The 26,479-nt window shown below is 34.8% G+C and overlaps 1 protein-coding gene and 1 long non-coding RNA gene across 2 annotated transcripts; one reads left to right on the top strand and one right to left on the bottom strand.

Moving 5' to 3' along the window:
• The first annotated feature begins 4,562 nt into the window (after positions 1 to 4,562).
• Positions 4,563 to 8,807, top strand: LOC109183470 (wall-associated receptor kinase 2-like). Its single transcript, XM_019333570.1, has 4 exons — positions 4,563 to 5,582; positions 6,322 to 6,510; positions 6,595 to 7,748; positions 8,644 to 8,807. Exons 1-3 carry the CDS (start codon positions 4,703 to 4,705, stop codon positions 7,704 to 7,706), a joined length of 2,181 nt encoding a protein of 726 aa, XP_019189115.1. The 5' UTR covers positions 4,563 to 4,702; the 3' UTR covers positions 7,707 to 7,748; positions 8,644 to 8,807.
• On the bottom strand, positions 5,288 to 10,341 carry LOC109183471. Its single transcript, XR_002054555.1, has 4 exons — positions 10,140 to 10,341; positions 9,988 to 10,054; positions 5,495 to 5,622; positions 5,288 to 5,399 (listed from the first exon to the last, which is right to left on the bottom strand). It is a non-coding gene; the product is annotated as an uncharacterized LOC109183471 (long non-coding RNA).
• Positions 10,342 to 26,479: the final 16,138 nt, after the last annotated feature.

Below are 26,479 nucleotides of genomic sequence, written 5' to 3'. Positions count from 1 at the left end.
TACGTGAAAGCTACTAAACCCAGATGAATAATTCGCACAATATAAGATGGGTCAGTCAAATATTCAACATGCAAGACAACAAAATATTTAAAGAGATGGTTCACTCAATATGTGTGTGATGTCACGTGTGAATCAATGAGTGAGTCCAAATGGAATTGTGTCTGCATGCACTTGTAAGTCACATAACCCAATCAATAAGATAAATGAGTAAGACGAATAGTAAATGGGTTAGTATGCATGCAATAATAAATAAAGGCAGTAAGTAAATGAGAGAGAGACAATTTATAGTGGTTCAGAGGTGGTGTAATCCTCCTAGTCCACTCTTCTCCTTTCACTCCAAGGAGGAAATTCACTATCTCGTTCACCCAGATACAAATAGTGAATCAAGTGCACACAGGCACTTCCCGAGTGTTTTGCACACAGCTACACTCAATCCCGAGTATTTCGCACAAAGCTATACTCCCGAGTATCTCGCACAAAGCTATACTCCTACACCAACTAAGTGTCTTGCACCCAGCTACACTTAGCACCACCGAGCGTCTCGCACACAGCTACACTCAGCAACCACGAGTGTCTCGCACAAAGCTACACGCACGAGTGTCTCGCACAAAGCTACACTCAACAGGGTAGTGTCTTGCACAAAGCTACACTCAACCCTCTTTCTACACACAGTAGAGGTAAGTTTAAGAGAAAACAAATTTCTCTTCTAATGACTTGAAGAATCTCTCGTGTAAGCTCAAGATGGATATTTTCGAATTTTGCTTTTCTTTGTATTGCCTTGCCTTCTCTTTTTCGTGTATTGCACTCTCTTTTTCTCTGCTTCATGTCTTCAAGTCTTCTTGGTATATATAGCTGAAGAAGCTATATTACCGTTGTAGCATCAGTTGATCTTGATCGTTCATTTTGATCAGCTACACATTATTGCCAACTTGCATTGCGGTGATTTAATGCAAGAGATGGGCTTCCACAGTGATTTTGAAAATCCTCACCTGACAAAACTTCAAAGTCGTATATGTCGGCTCATCAGCTAAATCTTCTCCGAAAAATAATTACCTTATCTTGACGGATTCAAAATGATGAAATCTTCAAAAAGATTTTCTGCTGATTCTTGCTTGAGTAAAAATTATATCTCCGTCCATTTCTTCTTCTGAAGTGATATGAGATTCATAGCAAGAGATATAAATGAGAAAGAAGATGTGTAGAAGAATTCACGTGCATCTTCCTTATCATGTCCACAAGCTTCCAAACTTGTAGTCAACTTAGCATGACATGTGTCCACATTGTAGCATGCACCCAACAAGTGTCATCTTTAAAAAATATACTTCCAATGAGATTTAAACACAATCCCAATCAGATCTGTTTTCTAAGCTCGTACCACTATGCCATATTAACTCATTAGTTAATATTTCTGGATTTAATCTTTATTCCCAGAATGGCTTTAGTAGAATTTCACATTAATTCGTAGAATAAACCGAGTCTAGTAGAATTTCACATTAATTCGTAAAATAAACCGAGTCTGCCCCTTGGTCGTCCCCTTCAGCCCCTTCGTCGTCCCCTCTTTATCTCTTACATAAAAATGTAGAGATTGAGTCTAGAACTTGTGACATTTGACTTTAGTCACCTTGTTCCTTATCCACTTCACCGCTTCATCCTTTAGTGTCTTCTAAGGTAAATAAATCTCAAATAGTAACATTCTGGATAAGTATATTTTGCTAAGAATTCGTAGACTTTTATGGCTTGACTTGGGACTTAGGCTAATAGACAACTAGACTCAAAATAAAATATGGGGGTTCTAAAAATACAAATTTGGCTCATCAAAATTATTACATTTTATTCCTAACATTTTCAAAGCTCGATGTTCACAATTTTAGAGCTCTATGTTCATAATTTTATCATTATATGTTCATAATTGTAAGTTCATAATGTCAGAGCTCTGTGTTCATAATTTTATAACTTACATTCATAATTCCATAACTGTACATTCATAATCTCATAACTGTACATTCATAATGGCACAAACGAATAACGCCGTTAACGGCAAGACAAAATCAAAATTTTTTTTAACTGAAATGACGCGTTTTCCCTGAAAACGATGTCGTTTTGGACTCGTGTCCACAATGCATTGTGGACACGAGTCCACTACATAATTTGCGGAGGATAATGCCCTAACATGCTGTTTAGAGCATCCTCAATAGTTGGGAATTTTTTTCTAGATTTTTGTGGGTCCCAACATCCACCTCATCATCCACTATCTCATTCAATTTCAAAAACTATTCTTCCCATTAGTTTTAAATTTTTTCATAATTTTTGGTGGACCCACCATTTTACTCTATATATTTTAATGATTTCTTTATCTATTATCATTGTGAAAAATTATAATTATAAATTTGATAACAATATTCTTAATAATAATACTATTGATAATTAAAAACTTTAATTTAATTAATAAATATAAATTTAATAACAATAATATATTTAAAAAATTAAATAACATTATATTAATAATTAAAAAAATAAAAAATAATAATGTTACAAAGTTAAATTAAAAAATTTTTAAAAAAAATTAAAAAGCAAGAAGTTGGCGGTTCAAATGCAACGGCCAGAATAATTTTATAATGAAATTCAAAAAAAAAAAAAAAAAAGTCTTCAATTGAGAGTGGCCGCTAGCTGGCGACCACACTCAATTGCTTATGCAGTGAGACGCAAACACGCGTCTCACTTTATCTTTTTTTTTTTTTTTTTTTTTTTTTTTTTTTTTTTTTTTTTTTTTAAGTCTGACAAAATCTCCTCCTTGCAGGAGGAACTCACCTGCAACAATTTCTAATCCATACTTGTGAAAAGCATTCAAGTATAATTCCCTAATGGGGATGCTCTTAGAACAATATGTCTAATAAAATTTTGAAGGACAATAATAAGGGAAAATTTATATTATGCGTACCATTTACTCTTATTCCTTAATTAACGTGACAACAAAAATTTGACTATACATTTTTCTATTTATTTATTTTGAAATTCTCAAAGAATCAATGCTTCTACTACCGATGTTAAATATTGTGACCATCCATTTAGAATGATAATAGAAGCAGGGGCGGATCCACTGTGGGGACAGCTGCCCCAATTTATTTATTTATTTTTATTGCCCTAAGTTATACCAGTCGACCTCCATCCCAACGGTCAACACACTAAGTGATAGGAGACTAGCCAAATGATTTGCTCCATTCACATGGACGGGGATCGAACCTCCAACCTCATGCTTAAGGGACTATATATGTATACATATATGTATATGTATACATATATAGCATAAAATATAATATAAAATCCATAATTATGTTAAAAATATTAATAGTTTGAGTAGCTTAGTTGGTTGAACTTCTAATTTTATGTTATAAAAGACTTATGTCATGGGTTCAAATCTCATTAGCAACACTTTTAATTATCTTCTCTCTTTCATTTCTTCACAAGATAAATTAAATATTTTTAGACTACTTTTTATGAATCATTTAATTAACAAATTAAATGCTCTTTTAGTCTAGTTTTTATAAATCATTTAGTTAATGTAGTATACAAGTTTATAATATACTTTATTGTATTCGAATTAATTTAGAAAAATCGATCTAACTAAAATAAATTAAAATTTAAAAGTATTTATGAATATATTGTTATTTAAATTATTTTATCTAATTGATTATGTTTCATATTTTCTCATAAATATATTGTAATTTATAATGTATGTTGTATTTTAACCTTATTATGGTTGTTTGATATTTTGTCATTGACATTTCTAACGTCATTTAATATTTGCCTCCACTCAGATGATTTTTTGAATCTGTTACTGAATAGAGGTAACATCACATTATATAGTGGTTGATCTGTGTACTTTATTTAATTTTCATTTTTTAAAGGAGATAGTTTATTTGTTCTCTTCCATCCTAATGCCCAATCAATGAGACCACGTGAAAAAAGAATCTCAAATTATATTATGGAATAAGGTTCACCTTGTATGATGAGGTAAATTATTGTGTAGATAACGTTCCAAAATGACGTCATTTTGATATAAACAAAAAAATTGATCTACGCGCGTGTTAGAATAATGAATATTTTAGAATAAGATAATATATTTTAAGAATAGTAGTCAAATAGGCTACTCAACTGCACACCACATTGCAATTGGACCAGCGAACTAAAAAAAAAACAAAAAAAAACAAAAAAAAAAAAAAACAAAAAAAAAAAGTGCAATTGAGTCCCTAAACTATGCAAATACATTCAATTCAACCCAAAATGACTTGTTTTACCTAAATACATGCTAACGTGTCGAATATTAATTTAAAAATAATTTTTAAAATCATTTTAATTAAAATAATTATTTTAATGAAGATGGATGGATTAGAGGAAAAAAATTACAAGAGGTACCAAGCAAGCAGGCAGCAGCACAACACGTGTCAATTCTAGTTAGAAAAACTCGTCGTTTGGTGGCGCCGACAGTAACGACTCTGCATAAGACTTCGTCCACGCTATTAGTTCAGGTCCATTTCTCATGGAAGAAATCTCATTAGATTTATAGTTGAAAAAACACCATATCTATCCCAGAAGAAATCTCAATAGCTTTATAGGAAAAATGATACGTAATTTGAGATGAACGTGACCCAATTTCAATACATACTCTGAGTTTCCCAAATTAAACATTCACTATTTATACAACATGGCAGCATTTACTGTGCTAATTTGGTTTATGATCATCAGCGGCAGAGCGTTTCAGGAAACGACAGCCAGCGGTGGATGGGCAAAGCCAGGTTGCCAAGAGAAATGCGGAAACTTGACAATTCCATACCCATTTGGGATCGAAAAAGCTGGGACTGGGTGCTATCTGGATGAAGCATTTCGAGTGGAGTGCGACAATTCAACCCAGGTTGAGGTTGCCAAGCTGCCATATGTAATTGGAACCACCATTCTCGACATCTCATCCGACACCATCACCGTTATGGGCATAGCAATGCCCATGCTCTATAGCAACACCTCCGGGAAAAACCTGGTAGGAGATGTCTCCTCCGGGTTTTTAGAGCCATATTTCAGCTTCTCATATACCATGAACAAGTTCGTGGCAGTAGGGTGTGATATATTCGCATACTTGTGGGATTCCGGCAATGGAGACATCATAATCGGGTGTGCATCGCTTTGTGAAAGTAGCAGGAGCAGTGTGCCCGATTTCTCGTCCTTGTCATCATGTTCTGGCAATGGCTGCTGCCAAACACCCATCCAGAAAAGGCTAGGCAACTTTTCCGGGGCAGTTGTCACCATGAACACGAAAGGCAGCGCTTGGGCTAGCAACCAGTGCAGCTATATTGTGATAGTTGAGAAGAGCTTTGACAAGTTTGATGAGTATAACTTCTCTGACTGCACTGCAAAGTATGGTACACCAATGGTGCTTGACTGGTCAGTTGGAAATCTCAGTTGTCGCAATGCAAAAAACAGCATATGTGGCAACAATACTTACTGTGAAAACTCAGCTCGCGGTGTAGGATATCTGTGCCGCTGCTCTCCAGGTTATCAAGGAAACCCATACTTACCTCATGGATGCCAAGGTAATTACTCCCTCCGTCTAGTTCGGTTAACCAGGCTTGCCTGAAGTTATTTGAATTCAATTTTTCATAATATTGTGTTTAGTATTAGTACATAAAATTTTAGAGTTAATGTCATTTGGGGTCCCCTGTATAGTGGTTTTGCCACATTTAATCAAACTTTCAAGTTAACCACATGCGGTCTTTAAACTTACAAATTTTAACAAGTCGTGATCCTTCATTCTGTTAGTTTTAGCCAGGCAATGTCGCCCTTTTAGGAGGACCACGACTAGTTAATGTTTGAAAGTTGAAAGACCACAATTAGTTAAAATTTAAAAGTTTAAGACTAAATGTGCCTGAATCAGTATACTCGGAGGACCCTAGATGACATTAACTCATAGAAACCATATTAAAAGTACTATAAAACACAAAAAATCAAATTTAAAAATAATTAAAAAAATACTAAAAAAAATAAGCAAAGAAGAAAGAGTTGGTTTGACTAATAAATAGTAAACATGACAAGTAAAATAGGATAAAAGGAGTATTAAATATATCTTCTCTTCCTTTACTGAAAGATAGAATCCCTGTTCTCTAATCTCTGCTTTAAGCCTTACATATCATTTAATTGAGAAACTGGCACACAAACTTAATGAAGTGATGACATAATTATGTTAACATTTGCCTAAATGCAATGCAAATTTACACTAGTCACTTTTAAGAGAGAATATGCTAAGTAATGATTCTCTTTTTATTGACTGTGAAGATATTGACGAGTGTGAAACCCAGAAGGAGAACATGTGCCCAAACAACGCAGATTGTGTTAATATTCCAGGCAGCTACTATTGCAGCTGTCGACAAGGCTACCGCAGTGATTTAAGTAAATCCAGTCCACATGGATACACTTGCATACCTGACCATGAAAGGCGTATGTTGGTCAAGCTAATTTGTTTAGGTATGGAAATAATAAATCTTTAGAAGCCACAACACAATATTGCCTTAAGTCCATAAATTAATGAATGTAGTGTTTCCTCAACAGGTGTTGGAATGGGCATAAGTGTTATATTACTTGCAGCCATTGGATTCTGGCTTAATCGTAAGTTAAAAAGGAGGAAACTTGAGAAAGCCAAAGAAAGGTTCTTCAAGAGGAATGGAGGCTTCTTATTGCAAAAACAAATGTCTTCTTGTAACAGAGGAAGTGTATTAGAAATTAAAATTTTCAAGACAGAAGAACTAGAGAAAGCAACAGACAATTTCAATCAAAGTCGAATTCTTGGGAAAGGTGGACTGGGTACAGTATACAAAGGCATGTTATCGGATGGGTGCATAGTAGCCGTGAAGAGATCTAACAAGGTAGACGAAGGTCAGGTCGGTCAGTTTATCAATGAGATCTTCATCGTCTCCCAAATAAATCACAGGCACATTGTGAAAGTCTTGGGCTGTTGTTTGGAAACTGAAGTTCCATTAATTGTATATGAATACATATCCAATGGAACCCTTTCACAGCATCTTAATAATGTTCCTAGTACTTCTTCACCACTGTCCTGGACACGTCGTTTGCAGATTGCTGCAGAAGTAGCAGGGGCATTAGCCTATTTGCATTCATATGCTTCTACTGCCATCTTTCATAGAGACGTCAAGTCAAGCAACATACTTCTAGATGAAAAATATAGGGCAGTGGTCTCAGATTTTGGACTCTCAAGGGCAGTGTCTATTGATAAAACACATTTAACAACGTTAGTTGGGGGCACAATTGGCTACTTAGATCCTGAATACTTCCGCTCAGGACAGCTAAATGATAAGAGCGACGTCTACGCATTTGGGATTGTCCTCGCGGAAATACTGACAGGACAAAAGGTCGTCTCTCCCAATAAATCTGATGAAGGATTGGCGATTCGCTTTAAGACATCTTTGAAGCAAAAAGATACACTGCTTGAAATTCTAGACCATCCAGTCGCAAATGAAGGTGGAGAAGAAATCTTTGCTGTTGCAAGGCTTGCCAAGAGATGCATAAAGCTAAACGCTAGAAAAAGGCCATGCATGAAAGAAGTAGCAGCTGAACTTGAACAATTGGCAAGGACTAATGGAGAAGATTTGGAAAATGATTGTGAAGACAACTACTTCTCATCAGGTGACACAAGTGATGGTTAAATGCCCTAACCATGAGTATATAAAACAAATACTTGTCTATATAACCTTTTTCATTTCTTTATTTTCTTATTTATTATCAATTAAATGCCCTAACCATGAGTATATATCACATTATTAGCTTGATCACTGCAATGTTTAGTACAGTATGCATTTTTGCTTTTTTTATGAATACATTATTGCTACATTCTGTGTCTATGTGAGTAATGTATGATATTCTATATTGAAAATAAACATGTATAACATATGTAAAACTTCATTTTTCTAGGAGCCTTCAGACTTTTCGATAGACTATTTGGGTATCGCATGGTTCATATCTAGTTATTATCAATTATGCCTTTTGATCAGGCCAACTGAATGATAAGAGTGATGCCTATTTTTATTTCTTGGTGAAACCTCATGTCAATGGGCAATGTATAGAAGGTATAGGCTTGCCTATCTTGGCTCAAGGAAGAATATCGACGGACAGATATAGAAGGGAAAAACTACTTAATGAATGAAAAAGAAGGATTGGTATTTTCTGGGAGTTTCCGTCTCCTTTTGACTTAATTCAGCATTAATTAATTTTATTAGCACAGAAATCTCCTTTATATACGAGGATTACACAGAGTCAATAAAACATAAAAAGGGAAGGAGAATCATCAAGGCTCCTTACCAAAATTATTAGACACTTGCGAAGGAAATAAATCAAATTCAAATAACAATCAATCAAAAGATATTTTGGAATAAATCATTCTCCTGAATCTGCATTGATTTCCTGTATCGCATCACCTATGCATTCTGGTTTTGTTCTCACAGAAATACTAATAGGATAAAAGGTCATCTCTTCTAATAAATCTAATGAAGGATTGATAATTCTCTTTAGGACACCATTGAACTGAAAAAGTGCACAGTTTTAAATTCCAGACCAGGCAGTTGCAAATGAAGGTGGAGAAGAAGAAACCTTTGCTGTTTCTAAGCTTGCCAAGATATGAATAAAGCTAAATCCCAGAAAAGGGCAACACATGAAATAGCAGCTAAACTTATGTGATTGACACAGACAAAAGGAGAAGATTTATAGTCAAATGTAATGTAGCTACAACTTGGACACAATTACAGGCAACAATCCAGAGCAGAAGCATTTATGATTTATCAACAGTATTGGTTGACAAATAATTTTATTGCCTCTTTGATTTTCTTAGATTCCAAGTTTCTTGATAGGTTTAAGCAATAACTTCTTAGTTCTCTTTCTTGTATGAGATAAAGATTAAATCCTTGTTTGTGGCCTTTTTCCTTTCTTCATTTGCTTTCTTTATTTGTTATAACAAAACTATCCTGACTATGATTACAAATGACATTAGGCATTGCAATGTTTAGTACAGTGTGTGAGTACATTTGCTTTTAATGGACACGTCATTGCTAGAATACAGTCAATACACACGCAGTCTTTGGTATCTCATATCCTATAAATGAAAGGCTTATTTCTATCAAGTTAAAATCAATCTATCTTTATGTTATCTCTTATTCTACTCTCATCTCTTGCTAAATGAGCTTTTCCCTAACTGCTGGACCTTACAACTTTTTATTACTTAAACATCTACAATATTTCCGTGTAATTAATAAAAATTCTGATCAATTTGTATTGTACTAGTCTCTTTTTTGGGGGGGTTAGATCACGAGGTGTCATGAGCAGCCCTAACTGTAGGAGACACCTTTAAGCAAAGTGCTGGCCATATTGGTTTTTCCATATGAGAGGGGATTTAAACTCCTGACCTCTCTTAAGGGATGAGAGTGCAAGGCCACTCACGCCAACCAAGCTGGTTTCTAGCCTCCATATTTGAAATCACGTAATACTACCCGATCTTGTATCACACTAAATTTAAGATTTTAACCCTATGCTAAAGTACTCTCATAACACATTCGTTCATAAATTTCTTAATTCTTACCCTGTACTATCAACAATGTATCATTCAACAATCTAAAAGACATCACTTTATTCATAAATTTCTTACATTGTACTATCAACAGTGTATCATTCAACAAAGATTCAAACATTTATTCAATCATAAATTTCTTACACTGTATTATCAAAAATGAAAAATGTATCACTCAACAATCAACAATCTGAAACACATCACTTTAGTCGTAAATTTCTTAAACTGTACTATCAACAGTGTATCATTCAGCAAAGATTCAAAGATTACCAAAACATAAAGATTTATAAGCACAGAAGCATTCGAGACAAATATCAACAATATCTCATGTGAAATACTCAATAATAAGTATAGAGTATAGAGTACTGAACTGGAAGCACCCATTGGCCTGAAATCATGGTCGCCCAAAAGAGCCAAAACCTAGTAGACCACCGCCACCTGCGCAGCCAATGGAACCTCATAATTAGTCATTATCTCCACCAAAATTAATCAGCAGGACAAATATCAGTGCTTTACGACATACTTATGTAAATTTATTGGCAGTTCCTAAGGGAATCGTAAACTCCCATTTCCACAGAATTGAAAAGAGCAGAGGAGCTTCTGAATTTGGAGATTCCAAGATGAACAAACTGGAGGAGAAAGACTAACTTGAATCGAATTGAGGGAACAAAGATTGAAGAGTTAACGTGTAACAAGAAGCGGAGAGATATAAATGAAAAAGTGGCGGGAGAGTGTGATGACCTTAGAAGATGAAACCAATGATTTGGGAATCAAGAGAGGAAGGCAGAAGGAGAATGAACAAAATAATTCTAAGTAAAGGAAGTCGGGGACCAAAACGACACCGTTTGAAGGCAGCTGTTAGGAGCCGTTATCTCACTTAACCAAACGGCGACGTCGGATGCGTTGGTTGGGCGTTTTTTTAAATAAAGCACAAAACGTCGTCGCTTGGAGTATAGCCGTTGGAAGAGGATGCCACACGACGTCGTTTCAAAGCTAGCTTGCTGAGTGGGATTGCAGCTGAGAAAACGGAAGTTTGTTATGCTATTTTGTTTGTATTAGCCTAAATATATAGATATTTTTCTGCTTTTGGATGTTTTTTTATGCTTATGCTTTTATGAAATCACAAACCCTAGCTTCTTTTCCCTAAAATTCTTCTCTCTTCTTCCTTATCTCTTCTGGAACTTGTGGCTTGTTTTTTTTGGATTTTGTTTTGAAAATTCAGGCTGTGACATTTTGGTATCAGAGCTCCTTTGCTGGGCAAAAATGGTGACTAATGATGAGAGGTTCCGAGCTTTGCAGGAGAAACAAGCTGAGTTTGAAGCAAGGTTGGAGGCAAGTAATCTTGAGCAGAATACAAGGATTACTGCTGGTCAACAGAGAATGGAAGACTCTATCTTGGAGCTTAGAGCTCACATGGTGGAATGGAAGGACGAGATCATGGAGTTGCTGAGATTGAACATGCCTCCTCCCCCTCCCATGGAACAACCTTCAGTCCATGGACAACCCCCACCTACTCAGCAGAGCCCAGGTGAAGGCAGTGTAGATCCTGGAAGAAGATCAGGAAAGGAGCCTGCTGGTGGTGAACAAGTGGAGGTGGAAGATGACACTGATGGTGAGTATGGTCTACCAGAACACCCTTATGGTTTCCAGGGACCCACTGGAAATGCAGCTAGGCCTGGGATGGCTAGGAGAGTGCACTTTGGGGCAAGGAATGGCCAAAACAATCCAGGAGGAGAGCTGGGAATGAGGTATAAACATGAGTTTCCATCTTTTGATTATGATAATCCAAGGCTGTGGGTGGTTAGGTGTGAGAGGTTTTTTATGTTGGCTAGGATCCCTAGAGATGAGATCATGCATGTTTTATGTGTAAACTTAACTGGCAAGGTGGCTATGTGGTATGAGGCATATCTCAATGGTTTAAGGGAAGGGTTTCACTGGCCTAACTTTGCTAATGCAGTAGTTAAGAGGTTTTGTGGGAGTAACATTGATGTAATGGAGGAATTCTCTAATTTTAAGCAATGGGGTAATGTAGTGGACTTTTCTGACAAATTTGAGGAGTACAAAGGCTTGTTAATACAGATTTATCCATACTTGACTGATCAATATTTCTTGGATAGCTATGTGGTGAGATTAAAGCAACAACTGAGGTGTTTTGTGAGAACATCTAAGCCTAACAGTTTGGAGGATGCCATTTGGTTGGCTAGGCAATTTGAGAAGGGCTTGAAGGTGAGTGATCCACAGAAAACTAGTTTCATATCCACCCAAAAACCAACCTACACTACCCAAAGAACCCAAGCCAATTCCAGAACCTACAACCCAAAGTCAAATGAACCAAACAGAACCCAAATCAGCCAGAACACACCTAAAACCACACATTCCAACACCTTGCAATCTAATGCCAGGACACCTGAGATCAACAGATTCAGGGACCAACTCAGAGAACAAAATAAATGTTTTAGGTGCTTTGAACCATGGAATCCTGGACATAAATGTAAAGGCCCTACTTTCAACATTATTGAGGGCCAAGAATCACCTGAGAATGGATCAGAAAGTGAGGAGGAACCCAATGAGAGTTCTGAGCCTATAACATCCCTAGAATCAGAAGAAGTTGAAGTAACTATGAATGCTGTGATTGGTGGTGAAGGATTCAATACCATTAAGCTGTGGGGCACAATAAATAAGCAACCTGTTACTATATTGGTAGATAGTGGAAGCACTCATAGTTTTGTGGACCCAAGGATACTAGACCAGCTAAGAATTGTGGCTGACAGAGCAGAAATTCTCAGGGTTACAGTGGCCAATGGAGAGAAAATGAATTGTGAATTTATGTGCAAGGGACTGAGATGGCAGATTCAGAAGGAAGAGTTTAAAATGGACATGAGAGTCCTTAAGTTGGGAGGATGTGACATTGTTCTTGGTATGGATTGGATTGATATTTATGCTCCCATCCAATTGCATACCAGGCCACTAGGCATTTCATTTCATAAGGAGGGAAAGAAGGTTCTATTGAAGGGTTTAACCAAGAATATTAGTTTGCAACAAGCTACTAAGAAGGAGGTTAGGAGATGGCAGAAAGAAGGTGTACAAGGCTATTTGTTACAAGGATCATTGCAAGGAATCAACCCTATGGATTTGACAGAAAGAAATTTGCCTGAATTGTCTGCTCTATTGTTGGAGTATCAAAAGCTTTTTGAGGAACCAAAGATCCTTCCACCACAGAGACCATTTGATCATGAGATACCATTAGTTCCTGGAGCCAAGCCAGTTAATTCCAAGCCATATAGATACTCCTATTTGCAGAAGAACACTATTGAGAAGATGGTAGAGGAAATGATGACAGCTGGTATAATCTCACCAAGTACTTCACCTTTTGCCTCTCCTGTATTGCTGGTTCTAAAGAAGGATAATTCTTGGAGATTTTGTGTGGACTACAGGGCATTGAATTGCATCACTATCAAGAATAAATTTCCCATACTACTGATAGAAGATCTTTTTTCAGAATTGGCACTTGCTAAGGTCTTCACCAAGTTAGATCTAAGGGCTGGGTATCATCAGGTGAGGATGAAGCAAGGAGAAGAGTTTAAAACAGCTTTCAGAACCCATCAAGGCTTATACGAATTCAAGGTTATGCCCTTTGGCCTTACTAATGCACCAGCAACATTTCAAGCCTTGATGAATCATGTGTTTAAGCCACTAATCAGGAAATCTGTACTGGTGTTTTTTGATGATATTTTAGTTTACAGTCCTTCTATGGAGAGTCACTGGCAGCACCTAAGGGAAGTGTTAGAAATCATGAAGAATAATCAACTACTGGCTAAGCTGAGTAAGTGTTCATTTGCAAGGAAGGAAGTGGAATACTTAGGCCACATTATTTCTGAGAGAGGGTTGCAGACTGACCCTGATAAATTGGTTGCTGTGAGGGCATGGCCAAGACCAAACAACATTAGGGAATTGAGGGGATTCCTTGGTCTCACAGGCTACTACAGGAGATTTATCAAATCTTATGGTACTATAAGTAGACCCCTCACTGACCTATTGAAAAAGGATGCCTTCAAGTGGAGTGTGGAATCAGATGAGGCCTTTGAACTTCTTAAGGATGCTCTATGCTCAGCTCCAGTATTGGCATTGCCTGATTTCAATAAAAAGTTTGTGGTTGAATCTGATGCTTGTCATAAGGGAATGGGAGCAATATTAATGCAAGAAGGGAAACCAGTGGCCTATTACAGCAAGGGATTTGGCCCAAAACACCTGGGATTATCAATCTATGAGAAAGAATACTTGTCTATCATCAATGCAATAGACAAGTGGAGACCTTACTTGTGTGGAGGGCATTTTGTGATTAAAACAGATCATCAGAGCTTACAATTTTTACTTGAACAGAAAATCACCACTGCTATGCAACAGAAAGGGCTAACCAAACTTCTAGGACTGAGTTATGAAATCCAATATAAAAAGGGCAAGGAGAATGGTGGGGCAGATGCCCTATCAAGAAGAAAGGATGTGGGGCAAGCTGAGTTCATGGCTATAACTACTGCTAAGCCATTATGGATAGAAGAAGTCCTAAAAAGTTATGAAGGAGATGAATATGCTAATAAACTGTTGACTGAGAATCTAATTGCACCAGAGGAAGGATCAAAGACTACTATCACTGAAGGATTGATCAGATATAAGGGTAGACTGTATGTGGGAGGCTCAGGTGATTTAAGAAGCAAATTGTTAGCTCAAATGCACAGCTCACCTATTGGAGGACATCCAGGACAACATGCCACTTATCATAGACTGAAACAACTGTTTTATTGGAGGGGTATGAAAGCTGAGGTAGTAGCAGCAGTCAAATCTTGTGAAGTTTGTCAGCAATGCAAAGAGGAAAATGTGGCTTACCCAGGCTTGTTGCAACCTCTCAAAATTCCTGAACAAGCTTGGCAAAGCATTTCTATGGATTTCATTGAAGGATTACCTATGTCACATGGGAAGGAAGTTATTATGGTTGTGGTGGACAGATTCTCTAAGTACAGCCACTTCATTTCACTATCACATCCATACACAGCTGAAAAAGTGGCAGAGGCATTCATGGAAAATGTTTACAAACTCCATGGGATTCCCAAAGATATAGTGAGTGACAAAGATAAAGTCTTTTTGAGCAAATTTTGGCAAACATTGTTCAAACAATTGCAAGTTAAGTTGAGTATGTCAACAGCATATCATCCACAGTCTGATGGACAAACAGAGAGAGTTAATAGATGCCTGAAAACTTATTTAAGATGCATGGTGTTCCACAAACCCAAATCATGGAGTAAATGGCTGCATTTAGCTGAACACTGGTATAACACTAATTATCACACATCCCTACAGTGTTCACCATTCCAGGCTTTGTATGGATACTTGCCCCCTACTATAGCATTTGATATGGTGACAGAAGGAGATGGGAATGAATGGTTCAAAGAGAGGGCAGTCATGGTGGCCATTCTAAGAGAGAATTTGCAGAAAGCCCAAGCAAGAATGAAACAACAAGCTGATAAAAAGAGAAGTGAAAGAAGTTTTGAAGTGGGAGATTGGGTATATTTGAAAATACAGCCCTATAGACAAGTATCAGTGGCTGTCAGAACTAACATCAAACTTACTGCCAGGTTTTATGGTCCTTACAAGATCACAGCTAAGGTGGGAAGGGTTGCTTATAGGCTGGATTTACCCCCTGAGGCTGCTATTCACCCAGTGTTTCATGTGTCACAGTTGAAGAAAAGGGTAGGAGGAGAGTTGATTCCCCAAGCTGCTTTGCCTCTTACTGACCAGGATGGGATGGTTTTAGCACAGCCTATGGCAGTAATTGGGAAGAGGCTGGTCAAGAAGAACAACAAGGCTGAGGTGGAAGTTTTAGTTCAATGGGAGAATCTACCTAAAGAGGCAGCTACCTGGGAAAATTTTCACCATATAAAGAGGCAGTTTCCCAGTTTTGATCCTTGGGGACAAGGATCTACTGAAGAAGGGGGGAATGTGATGACCTTAGAAGATGAAACCAATGATTTGGGAATCAAGAGAGGAAGGCAGAAGGAGAATGAACAAAATAATTCTAAGTAAAGGAAGTCGGGGACCAAAACGACACCGTTTGAAGGCAGCTGTTAGGAGCCGTTATCTCACTTAACCAAACGGCGACGTCGGATGCGTTGGTTGGGCGTTTTTTTAAATAAAGCACAAAACTTCGTCGCTTGGAGTATAGCCGTTGGAAGAGGATGCCACACGACGTCGTTTCAAAGCTAGCTTGCTGAGTGGGATTGCAGCTGAGAAAACGGAAGTTTGTTATGCTATTTTGTTTGTATTAGCCTAAATATATACTCCCTCTGTCCCATTTTGTTTGTCTTACTTTCCTTTTTAGTTTGTCCCAAAATGTTGTCCACTTTCCAAAATTGAACATCACCATCATTCTACTTTTTCCCAAATTACCCTTATGACTTTTGCTTTTATTTCCAAAAGTGAAAAAGTGAAGGGCATAATTGGAAAATACATAACATTTACTTTAATTCCTTAAAAAGCGTGCAAAAAGTAAATGAGACAACCAATTCGGGACGGAGGGAGTAGATATTTTTCTGCTTTTGGATGTTTTTTTATGCTTATGCTTTTATGAAATCACAAACCCTAGCTTCTTTTCCCTAAAATTCTTCTCTCTTCTTCCTTATCTCTTCTGGAACTTGTGGCTTGTTTTTTTTGGATTTTGTTTTGAAAATTCAGGCTGTGACAGAGAGATCAAAATATCGCGATAGAGTTTGAAAAATCGGTGAGCTTGAAATAATGAAATTGGTGGCTGGGCATTAGGGGACTCAGTAGGGGGACTCAGTAGGGTTAGGTTATTTCTGTTTCACTTATTTGTTAATTTGTTATAATATATATATATATATATATATATATATATATATATATATATATATATATATATATATATATATATATATATATATATATAAAGGTTCAAATAATGCGGCAAGGGCTTTAGGTGCGGCAGTGTGGCGGAATTTAAGAATACATTAACCGTGTTAACAACATGCACTAACAGAGTAACAGTATAAGGGAAACACACCACAATAAAATGTAAAAAATATCAAAAAAATACACAACAGACCCAAAAAAATACATCATATAACTCACCATCGCCAATGGTGTATTTCCGAACACTGTATGGTGTTTTTCCTCACACCTAATGGTGTATTTTTGGTGATGCGTACCTAATTTGTGTGTATTTTTGTGGTGTATTTTCCTAACGTTGATGGTGTATATTTGTTGAACTATTGGTGACGCCGCACCTTAAGACACCGCTGCACTTGAACCTTACTCTATATATATATATAAATGGCAACCAGCGGCTCACCAAGCCCATCCCGTCAAGCAGCAATTATACTATGGTCCGCTATTCACAATACATTGTGGGTTGCGGTCCTAATACGACGTCGTTTCTTTAAGTAAAGAAACGGCAATCGTTACAACTTAACGAAACGCGCATTTGTGTGTGTGTTAATTATCAACTGAAACTACAGTGTATCTAAACTGACACGGTCTCATGTATTATTTTTATATTATCAAATGAAACTGCAATTGAATTGAAATGAAACTGTAGTTATGTTGAAATGAAACTGTAGTTATGTTGAAATGAAACTACAGTGTATACAAATTGAAACTGAATAACAATTTCACTTATTTGAGTATATATTGCACAGTGAAACTGTAGTTATATCAAAATGATATTGTAGTTGTGTTGAAATGAAACTGCAGTGTATATAAAATGAAACTGAATAACATTTCACATATTTGAGTGTATATTGTGCAATGAAACTGTAGTTATATCAAAATGATAATGTAATTGTGTTTTAATGAAACTATAGTATATATAAAATAAAATTAAATAACACTTTCACATATTTGAGTGTTATAATATCGAAATAAAACTGCAATGTATATAAAACGAAACTGAATATGTTATAGAATCAAAGTTACTTTTTTGCGGTCCGTGGAATTATTCAACATAAAAGGCTTGCTGGGCCTAGGAAATTAAAGATGGCAGATTTGTAATGGGCTGAAGAAATATTAATGAAAATGGGGCTGTTGGGCCGTGGAATTAATGATTCCCTGGCTGGTTATATGACCAATCGTTATACCGTGCACTAGGGCACACATAGCAATTTGCGCCTTGTGCCTCTCAAAACGACGTCGTTTTGTTAAATTGTATGGGAAATTAACGCGACGTAAATGTATATGTATTCAATTATAAAATTCTGTATTTTCAGGTATAAAATTATGTACATTCGAAACAGATGATTTTTATCCTTTTAAAAAAGATTATGTATTTTCAGGTATAAAATTCTGTGTTTTCTATTATATAATTCTGTACATTTGAAACATGGGGATTTTCAGTTATAAAAATTCTGTGTTTTTCAGGTATAAAATTTTTTGTTTTCAAGTATACAATTCTGTGTTTTCTATTATACAATTCCGTACATTCGAAACATGATTTTTTTTAAGGAGTTAACAGTAGACACGCGAAAAAGGTACAAAACGACGTCGTGTTGGGCCAGGGTGCACGGTATAATTTGCCTTATATGAGCGCAAATTATGCTGTGGACTCGTGTCCACAATGCATTGTGGACACGAGTCCAAAACAACGTCGTTTTCAAGAAAACGCGGCATTCCATTTTTTTTTTTAAAAAGTTTGATTTTGTCTCACCGTTAACGGCGTTATTCGTTTGTGGCATTATGAATGTACAGTTATGGAATTATGAATGTACAATTATGAAATTATGAATGTACAGTTATGGAATTATGAATGTAAGTTATGGAATTATGAACACAGAGCTCTGACATTATGAACTTACAATTATGAACATATAGTGATAAATTATGAACATAGAGCTCTAAAATTGTGAAAATAGAGCTTCGAAAATTATGGATGTACAGTCATTGAATTATGAATGTACAGTTACGGAATTATGAATGTACAGTTATGGAAGTATGAATGTACACTTATGGAATTATGAACACAGAGCTATGACATTATGAACTTACAATTATGAACATATAGTGATAAAATTATGAACATATACTCCTATAACGAAGCGGTCTGAAATTAAAAAAAAAAAAAAAGTGAAAGATAACAGTGCCACTAACGGCACCGTTACCCATGTCCACAATGCATGCTGGACACGGGTCCATAGCATAACAATTGCTCATATAACGGCAAAATATGCTGTGAATCTGTATGCACCATGCATGGTGCATATGGATGTAAAAACGATGTCGTTTTGCATCAAAATGCGCGTTCTACTTAAAAAAAATCAGTTTCGATTCCCAGCAACAACATTATGTTATTCATTTTTTAGTTCATTCATTCTGGATTTTTAGTTATGAAATTCTGGATGTATAGTTATGCAATTCTGGATGTGTAGTTATGAAGTTATGGATGTGTAGTTTTGCAATTCTGGATTTATAGTTATGAGTTATGGATATGTAGTTATGAAATTTTGGATGTATAGTTATGAAGTTATGGATGTGTAGTTATGCAATTGTGGATTTATAGTTATGAAATTATGGATGTGTAGTTATGTAATTTTGGATGTATAGTTATGAAATTATGGATGTGTAGTTATGCAATTCTAATTTTTTTTTTTTATTTTAAGTTAGACGTCAAAACGACGTCATTTTTGCACGGATGCATAGCATAACGCTCCTGGGTGAAGCATTCGCATGTAAGTGCGATTATATATATATATATATATATATATATATATATATATATATATATATATATATATATATATATATATATATATATATATATATATATATATATTACTGTTTCGCGGACAACGCGGAAAGGCGCAAAACAAGTGTTTTTTTTAATTAAAAGAAACAACATTGTTTTGATGTTTGGAGTACAGTGCATTGTGGACTGCGGCCCACAGTATAATTTGCTCCCGCCAAGCTCGCGGGGCGGGCTAAAAAAGCCCGTTCTTTGACGTGCTGTGATTTTTGAAACCCACCCCCTACTAAGTAAGGGGCGGGACGGGGCGGCCCGGAGGGCAAAGCCCGTTTTGATGGCTCTAATTGATGAGAATTCTAATTAGATTTTTTATTTGTAATATCATGACATTTTTTTTCCTTTCATTTTTAATATTAATATTGAGAATTCTAATTAGATTTTGTTTTTTTTTTTTTCTTGTAACATTGTGACTTCTTCTATTTTTTTTTTTTCTAAAATTAATAGTTAGATGAGTTTTCGATTCAAACTATTTTATCTAATTAATTATGTTTTATATTTTGTTTTAAATATTTTTTATCTCGTTGTATTTTGATTTTTCATTTCTATACACCGACGCTCAAACTCTAGACCTCCCACATAAAAGGGCAATCAGATACCGATAGATCACAAGCCACTTGATTCAAGTTATATATTTGTTTAGATTAAAATGAAGGGTTACATATATAGGTGAAGTTTTATACATAAAAATAATATAATTAAGGTATTAGCGTTCTATATTTATTTATTTAATTTGTTATTAAGTAATAATAATGAACGCATAACATTGAAAAAAGTGAGATGTAGCATAACTTACTATTTTAAAAAGGAGACAACTGAATGAATCTCGTATTAAAAAGTGTAATAGTGTTCTTAGTGGGTTAGCCCGTTCGGGCTATAGCTCTATCAATTTCGGTTTTATCGGGTCAGCTTATCGGGTTTAGGCTAAATTGACATCCCTCTATGTTCATAATTACTAAACACTATGTTCATAATTATAGAACTATATGTTCATAATTTTTGAACTTCATATTCACAATTATTGAACTCTATATTCACAATTGCGGAACTCTATGTTCATAACTATAGAACTCTATGTTCATAACTTTTGAACTCTAGAAGTCTATATTCATAATTACTAAACTCTATACTCATAACTTTTGAACTCCATATTCACAACTATTGAGCTCTCTATTCACAATTACAGAACCCTATGATCATAATTATAGAACTCTATATTCATAATTTTTGAACTCTATATTCATAATTCTTGAACTCTATATTCACAACGTTTCGCTGAGTTGTTTTGACAAATTTAAAAAAAAAAAAATTGATCGGTGGAGAAAAACAGTGCCACACTAACAGCACCGTTACTCCAAAATTGCCAAACAACGTCGTATTGGAACTGTGTCCACCTTGCAAGGTGGACACGATTCCACAACATAACAATTGCAAATTAGTGAAGTGAGTCAGTATTACTTTTGTAAAGCTTCGACAACCCTGTCAGTTTTCTTATAATTATATTGTGAAAGAATTATAATCACAATTGAATTTTTACAAAGACAACAACAACAATAATAATAATAAGTACTCCTTAATTTTTTTACTAGATAAAAATTTGGAATTTGAGACGATGAAGCTACATTATCACTTTACATTGAAGGCAAGGCAACGAGGCTTAAAAAGTCTAATATGAGCAGGTCAGGCCTCCATCATCCTCTAAATACTTGGTCAGTCCATAGCATATATAATAATAATAACAACAACAATAACAATAATAACAACAATAACAATAATAATAATAATAATAATAATAATAATAATAATAATAATAATAATAATAATAAGACTTGGCCATATCATTGCTATAATAAAAAAAATTCATTGATTAATGTGTCTCCATCCCTATCCATAATATAAAAAAAATTCTCTCTAGACATTCTAGGGTTTTCTCTCCTCTCCTAGAGTTTTCGTCAACTTCCTCCTTCCCCTTCGGCCTATCTCCGACTTTCTCTCGCACTACCTTGTGCGCCTCCTTCTTTTCTGTGTTTTGTTCGAGTGTTATGGCGTCGACGGCTTCAGGGTATGGTGTGGCTGGGATCACGGCGAGATGGACAGACCTTGTCCTTGAGGAAGAAGAGTTCGCGTTTGAGCCCGACGTCGATGAAGGGGAAGCGGTGCAGGCTGATAAGGTGGAGACGTGGATGTTAGTAGGCCGCTTCCTAACGAATAAACTGATTAAGATAGAATTCAAGCGTCCAGCCCTTGCCGCTGCATAGGAACCAGTCTCCAGTGTGCAGATAACGAAAATCCAACCTAAGCTTTTCTTGTTTGTTTTCTACCACCGAACAGACATGGAACATGCGTTGAACGAAGGACCGCGGGCGTATGAAAATACAACTTTGGTTTGTAGACAGCTTGTGGATGGTGTGCTACATGGAGAAGTTGCACTGGACACGATCGACATGTGGGTGCAGGTTCATGACCTACCCATGGGTTATACGTCAGACAAGATTCTCGAGCAGATTGGTAATCACCTTGGTTCTTTTGTTGTGGGTGATGACTATTGAATATGTTGTCTCCCTTTAAAAATGAATAAAAAAATAAAACAAAATAATATATATAATTTAAATTAAAACTTAAGTGTTTAATTTTTTAAAATTTAAAACTACATTACATTAATTTTTAGTAATGTAGTGTACTGTAGGCTATTATTATTATTATTATTATTATTCGGGGACGGGACGGGGCGGGGAGGGGTATCCCTGTCCCCGACGTGATGAATTTTGGTACTAAAATAATAGTCGTGGATTAAAATTGGTACTAAAACAATAGTCGTGGATGAAAATTGGTAGGAATTAAACATGTAGACCAAAATCGTCATTTTACTAAAAATGTGGACCAAAATTGGTATTTGCTCATTTTATGTTCAATTAAAAGTTAATTATTATTATAAAAAATTAAAAGGTAAAAAAGAACAAATTTTTAAAATTTCAAAAGAAGGTGTAGGCAGCTTGCTTATTCGATTTCCCAAGGATTAGAATATAAATAATAATAATAATTATTATAAGGGTTCATTTATTCAATCGTTATACCCTACACCACGGCGCACATATCACTGTGCGCCGCGCGCCTCCCAAAACGACGTCGTTTTGGGGTCGTTTTGGGAGGCGCGGTAGGGAGTTGCTGGGATTATGTGTATTTGTTCACAAAGTGGCGTTTGGTTCAGGTTATATTATATAACCAAGGGAATGTGACATTCCCGAGCTTACATTCCTATGTTTGGTTCATCTTCTCTGGGAGAATATAACATTCCTAGGGAATGCAACATTCCCTCCACATAGGATTTTGAAGGGAATGTGATTCCCTTCATTTTGTTAGGTAATGTAAGATAACCTTGCTTGCATATTTATGAATTTTGTTATTTTAATTCTAATTATTTAAAGATATATATTTTATGTTAGCTTATTATTATTATTATTATTATTATTATTATTATTATTATTATTATTATTGTTATTGTTGTTGTAATTATATTATATATTTTTTATTACGTTAGGGTAGCATATAAAATAATTTTGTTTTCAAGTTCAAGATTTTAGTTAATATTTCAAAATAATGTAATTATATATGATACCGTTATCTTATTTATTTAATTTAATTATTAAATTTATTAAAATATATGAAAATATGTTAAGGATATATATATATATATATATATAAAGATAACCCTAAACCAAACATGATTATATTACATACCTTAATTTTAACCAAACACAGGAATCTAACATTCCCAGCAATCTAACATTCCCTAAGGTAATCTAACATTCCGTGAACCAAACGGCCCCTTATGTGTATTTGTTCATACAGTTATGTGTATTGGTTCATACAGTTATGTACATTTTTTATACAATTATGTACATTCTTTTTATACAATTATTTACATCCGAATCAGAAAATTTGTGTGTATTATGTTAAGAGTTGATGTGTATTATGTTAAAAGTTTACGTTTATTATGTATTATGTTAGATTATGTGTATTATCTTTTAAAAAGAGTATGCATATTTTGTTATATAATTATGTACATTCATGTATACAATTATGTGTATTCTAGTATAACATTATGTACATTCTTGAACAGCGGGTTTTTTTTTAAAGAAAAAACTACTGCCATTCACTGGGGCGGGAAATTTCAAAAAAAAATAAAATTAAAACGACGTCGTTTTGCATCTGGACGCATAGTGCTACGCGCGCCGTGGTGTAGGATATAAATTGCCTCATTTATTGTATTTGAAATTGCAAGGAATTAATGAATGAAATTTACACAAAGTAATTTACTAAATTGCTTTGTGTATCCTAGTTTGAATCTCTACAGAAGTTGCTTAAGGAGGAAATTATTGCTACATAAATAATTTGTGGAGTGTTATATTAATTCTTAAATACTAATTAAATTCTCTGCAGAGGATTTAAATACAAATTGGAAGAGATTTTAACATACCAATTGGTTGAAATTAAATTAACAGACCAACATGAGTACCAAGAAATTAGTATTAATTTTATACTAATTAATTTAATAAATACTACTAATTACATAAATGTAACTGTAGTAATTTAATTATTATCGTATGAATTTTTATTTTAATAACTCTTCAGTTATGTAGATATGATTCTGCCAAATAAAATAAACAGCCTAAGAGGTGGATGGTGAGTTAGGTTATTAAAAAATTTTGCTAAATAATATTTTAGAAACAATATATGATGTATGAAGCAAAAGATAAGAATATGGGTAAAATAGCATGACAAGAGATAAAGAGATAAAGTCAATGTATGGAGTTTTAAATTCCATCCCTACTCACAATCCCATAATATAAATAACATATTTAGTGTACAGAATCTCAAATTTGATATTAGTAAGTCGAGTGGAGTGATCCAAGACTCGAAAATTCACTAAATCAGTTTTATGTCTTCTGGTCACAAGTTTGATAAGTAATTGTTAATTCACTAATATAAATAACCTATTTAGTGTAAGGAATCTCAAATTCGATATTATAAGTGGAGTGATCTAAGACTCAAATCAAAAAGTTCACTAAACTAGTATATGCCTTCTGGCAAGTATGATTAAATAATTATTGCATTCCACCACATGTAATCCAATATGCGAGACGTTACCTTGGAACTATATATTAATCTTATGATTATAGTTGTTGAGTCGTAGCATCCCAAAAGAACATTAGTATTAATAATTATTCTTTATATTGTACTTGAATTGGACTTGAGTTATATGTACTATTACTTATAATACTATTAATCATACACAATTATGTACTATTGGTGACTAATTTACGTATTGTTTTCTAATTTCTTGAATTTTGTTAAACCCATCACATAAAAAAAAATTGTCAATTTTTTAAAAGTTCTTCAAGATCATAATTTGTTCTACTTGGGTTCTTACTTGGCTCTTAAGATCCCACTAACATCATGTTGCTATGTAACGATATTTTGATGGGTTGTTGCTAGGCTCTTAGCCTCTTGCGACCATGCTAATTAACAGTCTATTGCTTTAATTTGTATGATAGTATCGTGATGGGTTGTTGGCCAATGGATTCCTCCTAATACTATACTTCCATAAAAGAAATCTAAATTTGCTAGACACCACTCTTAAGTACACAAGGAATAGTAAATTGGATTTAACCTACACACTTAAAAAAAATAATAATAGAAAATATGAAAAGACAAAAATACCCTTACTAAAAATAGAAAAAGTCATAAGAATGACTAAAAATGTCCAAAAAATAATAGTTTGGGATGTTTAATGACAAAAACAATAATTTGGCACTAAATTGGAATTGCCACCAAAGACAAAGGACCTCTAGTGAAATTAACTGCGCCCAACATGGCATCCCGTATAAGACGTGGCGTTGTCGGACGAGGAGACGCACAACATCCCCCCAGAGAATGCTTCCTTGCTTGCTTTTGTCATTTCATTAGCTGCGCTGTTGATGATTTAGATGATTCCTTTTTCTTCCCCTTATTAAAATTCACGCATAACTGCAAATCTTCGAGGACTATATTATGTATTAATTAACTCTTTTTGAAAATATTATCAACAATAAAGTTACTTAAATTTTATAACGTGTATCGCATGGGGACAAATATATTGTTCTCACTTTGTTCTTGCTTATCTTGAAATAAACACTTATTTTTACAACATATTTCCCGTGCATCGCACGAAAACAAATACTAGTGGATTGAAAATCCAAAATAAATTAGGCCGGTAAAACACACTAAAGATGCTAAAAGTGGTGGTCCATGCATTCATATTTCACGATTTATATATATAGTTACATGATGTTGGAATCTAACTATATATAAGATAGAAATTGAAATATGTACTACATAGTATGTCTTCACCAAATAAGCTAATAAGGATAATGACCATTCACGAGTGTAATAGTTTACTCAAAGTTTTTGGTTGGTTGCAATAAGTACCTAATCTTGTTAGTGTCTTACCTTTAACGGGGTATTTTGCAATGCAGATGTTAAAGCTTTTTGAAAATAAATATTTCATTTTATTTTATGTATGGTTTGGTTAACGAGATTTGATTTAAATTATTTACAATTCAATTTTTGATAATATATAGAATACACAATTTATATATTTAGAAAATGTATTCAAAGTATTATCAAACATTAACAGGGTATTTGGTTGGGAGTAAGGAATTAGGGTGGAAAGGAATTGCAATTCGGTGGGAAAAGAATAAGGTGGGAATAAAGTAGGAATTCAAATTACATTGTTTGGTATGGATGAATAGAATTATTGGGTAGGGAATGAAAGAAGAGATATAAAGACTAAAATGTCCTTGTGTAATAATAATAGTAGTAATAATTAAGGGTACTTTTATCATTTCATCCCTTTTTCCTTTTCCTACAACCACCGAATTGCAATTCATAGGGGGGGGGGGGGGGTGCCCATGAATTGCAATTCAGCAAAAGGAGGGAATTGCAATTCCGTCCACATTTTCATCATCGAAGGTTAGTAAAATGAGAATAGATTAGGGGTACTCAATAAGTTTATGTAACAAGGAAAT

This window comes from Ipomoea nil, unplaced genomic scaffold (genome assembly GCF_001879475.1).
Source record: "Ipomoea nil cultivar Tokyo-kokei standard unplaced genomic scaffold, Asagao_1.1 scaffold1129, whole genome shotgun sequence".
NCBI lineage: Eukaryota > Viridiplantae > Streptophyta > Magnoliopsida > Solanales > Convolvulaceae > Ipomoea > Ipomoea nil.
Note: the sequence above shows the minus strand (reverse complement) of the source record. Positions and strands in the feature narration are given on the sequence as shown.